The sequence below is a fragment of the Electrophorus electricus genome, chromosome 16 (genome assembly GCF_041902795.1).
Source record: "Electrophorus electricus isolate QZ-2024a chromosome 16, ASM4190279v1, whole genome shotgun sequence".
Lineage (NCBI taxonomy): Eukaryota > Metazoa > Chordata > Actinopteri > Gymnotiformes > Gymnotidae > Electrophorus > Electrophorus electricus.
Window position 1 is genome coordinate 25,309,826 of NC_137512.1, and position 11,461 is coordinate 25,321,286.

Consider the following 11,461-nt stretch of genomic DNA (forward strand, 5'->3'; position numbering starts at 1 on the left):
GACATCCCGGGTCGTGTGCTCAGAGAATGTGCTGACCAGCTTGCAGACGTCCTGACAGACATCTTCAATATCTCTCTGATCTGCGCCATGGTCCCAACATGCTTCAAGACCACCACCATCGTCCCCGTGCCTAAGAAGCCCACGGTGTCGTGTCTCAACAACTACCGTCCCATCGCACTCACATCCATCATCATGAAGTGCTTCGAGAGATTCCTCATGAGACACATCAAGACCCAGCTTCCCCCTTCTCTGGACCCCCTGCAGTTTGTGTACCGCTCCAACCGCTCTACAGATGATGCCATCTCTACCACACTTCATCTGGCACTCACACATCTGGATAAAAAGGGCACCTACATAAGAATGCTGTTCATAGACTTCAGTTCAGCATTCAACACCATTGTTCCTCAGCATCTGATTGGAAAGTTGAGCTTACTGGGCTTGAACACCTCCCTCTGCAACTGGATCCTGGATTTCTTGACTGGTAGACCTCAGTCAGTCCAGATTGGGAGCAGCACTTCCAACACCACCACACTGAGTACTGGTGCTCCCCAGGGCAGCGTACTCAGCCCTCTGCTGTTCACACTGCTGACTCATGACTGTGCAGCGATGCACAGTTTGAATCACATCATCAAGTTCGCTGATGACACAACCGTGGTGGGTCTCATCAAACAAAGACAACGAGTCAGAACTGGTGAGCTGGTGTAAGGTCAACAACCTGTATCTGAATGTTGACAAGACAAAAGAAATGGTTGTTGACTTCAGGAGAGCAAGGCGAGATCACTCCCCGCTTGCCATCAATGGCTCCTCAGTGGAGATTGTCAAGAACATCAAGTTCCTTGGTGTTCACATATTGGAGAACCTCCAATCACCAGTTCCATCACCAAGAGAGCCCAGCAACGTCTTTACTTCCTTCGGAAGCTGAGGGAAGCCCATCTCCCATCACCCATCCTCACTACCTTCTACAGAGGTACTGTAGAAAGCATCCTGAGCAGCTGCATCATTAGCTGGTTTGGGAACTTTGACCGCAAAACCCTCCAGAGAATAGTGAGAACAGCTGAGAAGATCATTGGGGTCTCTCTTCCCTCCATCACGAACATCTACATAACACGCTGCATCCGGAAAGCCACCAACATTGTGAAAGACCCCACACACCCCTCACATGAACTGTTCACCCTTTTGCCATCTGGAAGAAGGTACCACAGCATCCAGTCCCACACCTCCGGACTGTGCAACAGCTTCTTCCCAGAAGCCATTAGACTCCTGAACTCTGGCTAACTCCAATTCCAATTCAGATTCCAAAATGGGCACTTTTATACATGCTTATACACAGTCACACACACATACACACACACATACATACATATCCGTACACACACTCACACATTGTTTTGCATCGGACTAGTGCTGAAGTCAAACCTCACATAAATAAACTATGCACTCCTGTTGCAGTCTTACACATTGTCCTACTTGCTGCTAGAGTACTGTTCTAAACCAGCACTGTACTCTGAACTGTTCTGGCTGCTACCGGTGACTGCTATGTTCAGTGTAGCATGTCACTTACTCCTATGCACAACTCACTTTATGTATTCCCAGTACTGTGTACTGCACTAAATAATTGCACTGTCTACTCATTTTGTATTTGTCCTGTTCTGTATTTATTATTGTTTATTTAATGTTTATTTAATGACATTTTTGCACTATATTGGACTGGTTGCACTTGTGTAGCATGTTGTCTGTTGCACTGTTGTTTTGTGTTGCACCATGGTCCTGGAGGAACACTGTCTTGTTTTTGTTGTGTACTTGTATATAGCTGAAATGACAATAAAACCTCTGAACTTTGAACTTGAACTTGAACTTACTCTGGTGGAGGGGTGGGTTGTGTTATAGCTTAGCTCGGTAGTGGGGTGGGTTGTGTTTTCTCTCACCTCGGTGGTGGTGTGAGTTGTAACAATGGAATTCCTTGTATTTTGCATCAGTTAATGAACTGTGTGCTGCAGCTGGAGAAGTTAGAAACAGTTACTTTCAGTAGACAAATAAGGGTATTTTATGGGCTCTAACCTGAATATTCTGTAAGAAACAGGTGCTGAAACAAAAATTGCTAGTCAACTCCCATCTCCTTTGAAAGCAATGCTTATGTAAATTTGACCTCTCTCTTCATGAAACTACATGCCCATCATAAATAATGTGCTTTTACAAATGTTGTCAGAAGAAAGAGCTATTGGACTGATTGTGTTTGAGTGGTGTCTGAGAAGTGTAACCCTTTATACTAATCTGGGGAACCTGGTAAGGGAATCCACTCTGACATGTCTGAGTACTGACCTTCAGAAGCCATCATGAACATACCAAACAAATCAGTCACATGAATACATGTGTTGTATCTATTATTGCAACTGAGAATTTAAAGTCATCTTTTCAAAAAGATTGACCGTTGTCTTAAAATCTGTTCTTGGGTATTTTATTGCTGGTACATGTGTTTTCATGATGTACAGGGTTCCCAACTATGGGGCGTCTTCTTACAGACAAATAAACAAATCTCAAAGTAAAGATCAGAATGTTATGAATGCAGCCTGTGTTCTAAGTGAACGTGGGTGAAATACTATACAGGTGCTCAATAAAACACATTCAATGACACCACCACAGCTGCAGTGCGAGGACACATGGTCCACGTTACAAAACCTGATCTCACTGGGTCGGCATGACGCCCTCACAGTGGGTGGGGCGTAGGGTGGGGGGTTAGGGTCCCGCCGCTCACACGTGATCTGGAGCTCTAGTTTCACAGCTGTTGGGTTTTAAATAGAGTTCTTATGCTTTAGCCCTTCAGCCTCATGTGGGTAAACGTCGATGCACAGCCAACAGAGAAATCAAACCGCAGCCAAATGACTTTAATTGACACAGGGAACAGTTTAATTCACCAAAAGTGCACTTGGGCACTGTCCACCCCCATGCACAGTGAAAACACTGAAACAAACGGTGTTCTCGGGGTGGATTCTCTTATGGGATGTATATGATGAGCAGGACATCTCATTTGCTTTGACGTAAGCACACCATGTAGATTTCAGTTCTTAGCATCTAGTAAATGCTAATATTTATGTATTACTAATATTATATAAATAATATAAACTTAGTATAAATATAAATAAATTACACTTGCAACATACTAACATGATGAGGAGCAGAATGAATCAAACATGATTAAAGACCTCTCAAAATCTGTTAATGTTATTTGACATCAAATATTTTACAACTTTTTGAACAGTTTGGCTAATTACAGAACGACTACTCTACTCTGTATAATGGATCAGTACATCAGTCCTACTCTGTATAACAGATCAGTCCTACTCTTTATAATGGATCAGTACATTGGTCCTACTCTGTAAAATGGATCAGTACATCGTGTGAAGTGAAGAGTCGTGTGAGTCCCTCAACCTCCACCATCTTCAGTTTCCGGGACTCTTAAACGGAGCAGCAGCACAACACAAAGACAGCAAAAGAATGATAATGTTATATTCTGAACTTCCAGTATGGGGCAATGCATGAATTATGAAAGTTCTAGATGCCACTACATACCTTTGATAACAGAGTACCAGCTCTTTAACCCTGATGTGTAAACATCATCCTCCCTGTCTGGGACATATCTTCTACCATCTGAGGAGAGTACGAATACTAAATAAAAGGAAACCTTTTCCGGTATGATGGGTACTCTATTCTGCTGTCTTACAGCTGGTGATGATTCCTGACTTACAAGTATATAATCTCTCTCTCCCTCCCTCATTATATATATATATATATGGACTAAAAGAAAAAAAAAAAAAAAAAAACAGAGTGCGTCACTCCTGAAAAGTCTAAATGAAGCATTTCAAATGTAGCATAATTTAAATATACTAGTATTTTAACTGTACCACTATGTCTACAGGGAGCTGCCCATAGGAAAAAATATTCAACTTCAGTTTGTTTAGTGTGTTAAATAAAAACAATTACTTGGAATTAATTCGTTTTTTCCTCAGTTTTTTGGTTTATTTCCAGCTATTCTAATGTTAATTTTAAAACAGTGCATTAACATAAATTATTTTTAATAATCATAGTTGTGGTAGTTTGAGAAGACCAGTTCTGGTAGTTGGCAGGTGCTTGAAAACCTGGTTTAGATAAGTTTGCTAAACAAACACTGTACCTGTTTTTCAATCTATAAAACATACAGCCAGACAGGTTTATATTTCCAGTGGGTGCTGGTCTGATCACAATAACTCACTGTTAGCTAGGTAGGGAAACACTCACATTTGCCCTTCAGGTACAGCATTGATTGTGGTCCCCAGTTCTTAGACTCAGCTGTCTGTTAAAACGTGTAGGACATATAAAAGAACAACATATTAGCTGTTTTAAATGTGTAACATTTTGAGCCAAACAGAAGACAGACCTTACCTTCTGAATGCAGACTGATTCCACAGTCAAAACCACTATCATAACTGAACAAGTCCATATGATCTGTGTTCTTGGTTTCTAGTGTAGGAGAAACATCAATTAACCAAAATCAATATTAATTTTATATTGAGGTTTGAGCATAAGTTGCACAAAAGTATTTACCATTTTTACCCTACCAGCAAAGGCTTTACGTCTGAAGCTGAATGCTGAGTCTGATCCGTCCAGTGCTGAGTCTGATCCGTCCAGTGCTGCGTGCTAAGTCTGATCTGTCCAGTGCTGAGTGCTAAGTCTGATTCGTTCAGTGCTGAGTCTGATCCGTCGACTTCTCTCGTCCCTTTTTATTCTCATCAGCAGCAACAGGGCACCTGGTTCGATACAACCCACTGAGAGAGACAGCTTAAGCCTATACTGGCCTATCACGGGAAAGCCTCCACGTTAACCCACACAAGGGCTGACGTCAAGAACACAAGTGCCATAATGAAGATCAATAGTGAGGTTTACCCTCAGTTACCAAAATCAGACAGCAAACACAAGTACAGTTCTGTTTTACTTTAAACAACCAGAATGATATAACTTATTTAAAACAAAAGAACTGGTAACAAACAAATCCATATATCTGTTGATGTATGCCAATATAAATTAAAACACAGAGACGTGTTCAAGTTAACAAATATGAACAAAAGTTTTATAAACATTAACAAAAATGAATATAAATAGTAACAGCATAAATATAATTGTTAAAATATTTTTTCTATATATATATTCTCTACATTTTGTAGGTAGTATAGGACAGTAGTCATCAACTCTCCACCTCCTCACCCAGGTCTGCTTGTTATGAGTCAGTAATACATCTGCTTTATAGAGGAAGGAACAAAGCTCTGCTCCTGGACATCTACCCTCCAGGAGGCTTTATCTCCATGTCAAATTTAACCCACCTGATCCAGCTAATCAAAGACTTCTGAAGACAGTTAGATGGAGCAGGTGCAGTGGATCAGGATTGGCCCGATCTCCAGAAGCATGGTAGGACATTCCCATAAATATACTTAAATGTTAAAAAAATCTAATAAAACAAGTCAAAATATACATAAAGAAACATATACATCAGATCTGTAATACAAAAACGTAATAAGTGTACAAACAAATGGAAAAATATGTTCACAAAAAATACAACAAATGTTGTATGTAAATAATGTATATTTAAATAACCACAACATAAGGATAAACTATTAATGTTAAATTATAAAAATATTATTTGAGATATTTTATAATCAATCATCCATGACAACAAACATGGGGACAGTGGGAATGTCCTTTGTGGTTTACCACTTCACTCTGGTGTATTTGAAAATGGACTGCACGATTTGCGCCAGGCACTGTCCAAACTCCTCTAGGATCAGTCGCTCAGCTTGGGGCGAAGCTTGTCCGTCCTTCTCGGCCTCCTCGGCTTGCGCGAGCAGACAGCCACAGGTGGCTTCCACCACGTCGGGCGTGATGCACGACAGAGGACTCCTATCAACACACACACGCACACACACACGCACGCGCACACACACGCACGCACACGCACGCACACGCACGCACGCACACGCACGCACGCACACGCACGCACACGCACACACACGCACACGCACACGCACACGCACACACACCTGCCATGACCGCCATGAAAAGAAGAATGCTACTTCAGATGTTTGGAAAATAGCAAGCAGCCAAACCAGAAATGCCATAAACTGAAATCCTCTGACTGGTCTGAGCTCAGTGGACTCTTTATTCCATTACTGTTTCCTTATTTTAAAAAGCTCTTTGTTTCACTGGCCACATGATGCGTTTTAAAAAAAACATAACCAAAACACAAAAGTATTTTTTATTGCTATTCTTATTTGTTTTTGTGAAAATATGAGCTTGTCAAAGCTTCGATGTATTAGGTGGCACTTCACGTATTGCCACTACGGGCTTTAATTGGCTGGTGGTCCAGAGAGTCACACTCCTCTCTCCATTGGGACTGGATGTGGGAGAAAAACACAGGCTAAAAAGGCAGTGTCACAGCAGGACACGAAAACAGTGAGGCTCACCTCTGCATTTCAATTACGCCTGGCTAGCTGCGCTAAAGCAGAGGTCACGTACATAAAGCCAAATAATGATCATAATAGCTACATAAAAGTGTCCCCTATTTCAGTCTTCCATCAATGGTCATCAAGTCCATCAGCTGAGATAGGGTTGTTTCGTTAAAGTCATGTTCTGTAGACCCATTTTTAAGCACAAGCACGCATCTCACTTGGTGTTACGTGAGTCGCTGTAGAGGTTGTAGGTAGAGCTGGGGTTGTCCCGTCCTGCCCGCTCCATCACAGGACTGCCCTCGTAGTTCCGACAGCCCACACACTTACAGCTGGACGAGCACATGATCTTGGCCTGTAACACAAGCACTAGGTTGGGTGAAATGGGAACAGCAAAGAGCTGCTGTCTGTGAGCAGGTGGGTTCCTGCATGGCCGGTCACCTCATAACACTCGCAGTAGTTCTTGAGGCAACCTGAACGTTTGCAGTTACAGCCCTTTGTGTGTCGACCTTTCAAACATCCTCGCTTCCTGATGTCGATCTTTGGGTGGAAGGCTTCTGGGTTCCTGTCCAAACAGATCTGCAAAGCACCCATGGAAGAATCCAGATGAGTGTGAAATCAGTGAAAAGAGAGTAGCGTGGTCAGAGAGAGCACAGGGAGATGATGGAGACAGAACGTACCTTAATGGCCCTGCATCTCTCAGACTCATGCTCCATGTTGTTACAGCAGTTAATGCAGTTACAGTTACTGCAGACCTCCCCATTGGCAAAGCAGTCACAGTAGCTGGTAGCAGAAAAATCAGGAGAGAAACATCTCAGAATCACATCGTCACAATTTTAAAATAAAGAAGCACAATATTTTTGCCTGGAGAAACAATTTGAGAAAAGACCCATGGATTACAATGTTAAGCAGTAATTTCATATTTTGTCTAAGAGTTAAGAGTTATACTGTACAGTGAGACCACAACCATTCCATGTGCCAAATCAGGCATGTTTTGGGAAGGGTCAGTATTTTGCTGAGTGAAAGCCTGTTTAAATAGAGGCTCATACACAGCTGTCATAATTCACCACATCTAGCCATTAATAAAAGATAATTAATCGACTGATTAAACAATAAACACACATACACTTACAGTTTCAAACACTGTGATTTGGTACAGTTGCATGGCTTCTTTAACCTTTCCCAGCTGACACTAAATAAATATGAATGATTTCAAAACAAAAATCAATATATGAATGCAATGTGACAAAAAATTGTTTCAAATGACCAAATCTACTGTATGCAATTGTGTGATGTGTGTGTGTATGTGCGTGCACGTTTGGTGAATGGCCCTACTGTGAGCTCCTACTGGTGTGTCCCTCCAGCGTCCTACCCACTGTATCTGGGTGCTCAGGACATGGTGCTTGGTGGAACTGCAGGTGCAAACACATACAAAACTGACATGCAAATATCTTCATACAATACATGGATTTGGGGTATTGTTATTGTTTTTTGCAAGAAGTTTAATGTAAATATTTAACTTGTAATTTTGCCTAAGCACAAGCCCATGACTACATCTGCATGGCCCTTTAGAGCACAGTGTGTTGACAGGTGCACTCAAGGATGAATCAACAGGAAAACAAGCTAATCTAATGACCTACAGGCTCAACTGAGTACTAGTTGTTTTACTCAATACTGAGTACAAGCTGATTTCTAGAGTTGCCATACATTTTTTCATGGTTCTCAGAGCAGACATACAATATCATCCTCATTAATGCTAGACATGTTTGTTTTATCACTGTGTAGAGATTCACTGTACAGTACAGACACTTCTCTAAACTGAAGCAGTTGGCTTGCTAACCCTCTCTGACGTGCTACCACAGGGTGCTCTCAGCTGTGTAATGACCTGTGAGGTGTATGGAGCTGGCATGAGGTTGAACATGTAGCCAGAAGCAGGAGAGAGGACTGAGGAAGGCTGGACAATGGCGGAGCAGGTAAGGGACGACGGATAAGGCTGAGAAGAGAGTCCGGTCTGCACTGGACACAAGCTCACAGGTACACCATCACCTGGTAGTCAAAGCATGAGACAGAGGGTCCAACACCCGATATTACATTGACCAATGATGAAAAGATCACGATGAAAAATCTCACACAAACCAGACAAAACATTAATTCATGTTTTATTGAACAACCAAAGGGCTATAATGGGAACCAAATAGCTATGCACTGTTCTAGGGTTAGAGCTGAAGGATATAAATGAACTCAAAAATAAGGAAGGATGTAGGTAGCTGTTACCTCTCCCCTGCGTGAGACAGTGCTGGGGAGAACCTTTGGGATCTGCTGGACACCATGAGGGCTGCAAGCTGGGTGCTCCACAGCCCAGGGCCTCAGGGTGGACCAGCTGTTTCGGGCTGCAGTGATTCAGCATCAGCATCTGCCCTTCGCCATTCACACTGCACACAACCTACACAGGCACATACATCAGCTCACCCACCTTAGGCAGAAGACTCACTTACATATACTTTTACATGTGTTCATTTAGCAGACATTTGCATCCAAAGCAACTTGCACATGGAAACAGCCATCACAGAAAACATCTTTGAGATAAGTACCATAAGAATAAGTTTTTAATAATTTAACACAGATACAGGTAATCAAAATGCACTGTTTCATTTGTACAGTCTTTCAAGAGGGACAATATGTAAAAAAGAACCAGGTAATACCGATCACGACAGAGTAAACAAAGTGTAAACAAAGACCTTTAAGTCCTAGTAAGATGGAAAGCATGTGGACAGGCAGACTGAGGGGTTGAGCTCATCAGGTGATGAGATGTTCAGATCATTACATTATACCCAACCTGCACTACACCTTCATCTGTATGGAGGATTTTATGTCATTTGGAGGATGAGCAGGAGGTAGTACCTGGCACACATTTGAGGCATAGACAGGGATCTTCTGCCTTGGCTGCTCCTGAGGTGACATTAACATAGTGAGCAGTTGGTTGGACTGAAGCAATAACCGGAGTGCAGTTCACTAGTGGTGCAAGTTTAACATTTTAAATGGTAGATGGACCCAAGGTGCTATATATTATCAGGAACAGTTTTTAAGTGAATTTCTCACACACACACACACAAAATAAGTATTCCAAGTAATGAGATCTTACGTTCTGGCCTAAGTCCAGTTGATTATACTGTGCTAAGTCTCCATCAAATTCCTGTCTGGAATAGGCCTGCTGAGAGCATTCGTCTGCCACCTCTGTGCTAATGCTAGCCACAGCATCACTAATTTCTTCCTGCCACAACACATTAAACCATCAACAGGATTAAGACTCAAGATTACTGTGGGAAATATGTCAGTGTTCTACACAGGCCCACACTGGCAAATGTGTTCTTCAGGCCACAGGGAACAAAATGTGTATTATTCCTACTGTGAAGTACATTTAAAAGGCAAGAACAGCACATAAGGATGATGTTACAAAAGTTTAACCAACATTTGCATGAAACATTAAAGAAGCCTTTATCCAAATCTACTGTGCACTTACTGACAACATTCCATAGGGAACAGCTCCTTCAGCTGTCCAAACGCAGGGTTCATTTTTACCAAGGCCAAGCAAAGGATTCCAGAAATGGGAAGGGCTAGACTGAGGAGGCATGCGATCAGGACAGGGAACACTAGAGTATGAGGGGGAAGTGTCAGCAACAAGAGGACAGCAAAATCTGTGAGTGGCAAACTCATCATTCCTGAGAGATCCATCCAGTCTGGGACGAATCAGCCCATCCTCGCACGTGATGTGAGGCCGTGGTCTGTCTCTGCTGGGCTGAACATCACTGAAGATGTCTGGGATTTCCACACTGCAGCGAGTGGAAGGGTCTCCGGGTGCGTCTCTTTGGCAAATGCGCTCTTGTCCCTTGAAGTAATTCATATCTTCCAAGTCGAATGTGAAAATCTAAACAGGCACGCTAAGAAATGGAAGAATGCTAAGTTGCTTTATATTACCGACTGGCGCCAGTTAGCTAGCCGTTGTAGTTGGACAGGTTTTAAGGTAGCTGGTCGTAACGTTTGCTGGCTAGTTTATCAGTTCTGGTATTAGCTGGCTAGCTAATGAACACGATCGACCAAGACCAGCGCAGCTTACTTAGCTTAGCATAGTTGGGAATCTTTTAATCTAAACACACAATTAAGTTATCTGAGGGTAAGGAACTGCCTGTAAGATTGTATTTTGAACCTTTCTGCTTCAAGCTGTTAGCTAACCACATTTGTATAGTTTAATTTAGGTCGGCCACGTACATTTATCTAACCTAACCTAGGTAACGACATGGCGAGCTGCAGCAGGTTGCTAGGTTACCTTAGCTAGCTAACAGAATTAGCTCAATCTCAGGCCAGTTTACTAGCCAGATACTTATCTGTTATCTTTAAACAAAGTAACATTCGCGTTATTATACAGGGTTCCGTGTTTGGGCCGTCTGTCCACATCTGGCCTACATTTCTTCCCGTTTTTGTTAACGAACGGACCGTTTAGTATGGCACGTGACAGAGCGAACACATGCGCTGTTTCTGAGGCAGTCGCTTATTAATGCTGGGGTTGCGCTCATTTAAACGCCTTTCAACATCCACGTTCTCTAATTAGCTTATCTTCAATTTCTATCTTAATTTATTCCATTTATTTATACTCTGCAAAGCACACTGTGAACCTTATTTTTAAAAGAACTACATAAATTAAGCTTATTGTTATTATAATTAGTAAAGTAACAGACTTTTTTATTGAGGCGGCCGTAGGGCAGAGTGACGCTAAAAAAAAATGGAAGTAAAAAAGTGAGTTAGTTGTTTTCACCACTTACTACTGTGTGCTTGTGAGTTTCATTGAGTATAAAGGTTATTAGCCAAATTCTTATGAAGCTCGGTTGCATTGGTGTCAGTGGCAGGATTCAAGCCCACACTTGAATGACTGGAGAAGTCCTTTGGGGCTGCCAGACTGAACTCATCTGAAGTTCAAGAAGAACACCAGCTGTACC

General features: G+C 42.2%; 1 protein-coding gene across 1 annotated transcript; it reads right to left on the reverse strand.

Moving 5' to 3' along the window:
• Positions 1-2,930: 2,930 nt before the first annotated feature.
• Positions 2,931-4,703, reverse strand: LOC145651629 (spexin prohormone 2-like). The gene is made up of 5 exons (XM_081698460.1): positions 4,579-4,703; positions 4,417-4,494; positions 4,273-4,327; positions 3,568-3,645; positions 2,931-3,452 (listed from the first exon to the last, which is right to left on the reverse strand). The coding sequence occupies exons 1-5, from the start codon at positions 4,579-4,581 to the stop codon at positions 3,367-3,369; spliced, it is 300 nt and encodes a 99-aa protein (XP_081554586.1). The 5' UTR covers positions 4,582-4,703; the 3' UTR covers positions 2,931-3,366.
• Between the last annotated feature and the right edge of the window lie 6,758 nt (positions 4,704-11,461).

Bases quoted from the DNA above. Each gene is read 5' to 3' on its own strand.
- LOC145651629 (XM_081698460.1), bottom strand. The intron at 3,646-4,272 runs GTGAGTGTTTCC...TACTCTCCTCAG, and splicing joins GCTGTACCTGAAGGGCAAAT to ATGGTAGAAGATATGTCCCA. The intron at 3,453-3,567 runs GTATGTAGTGGC...GCTCCGTTTAAG, and splicing joins CTGGTACTCTGTTATCAAAG to AGTCCCGGAAACTGAAGATG.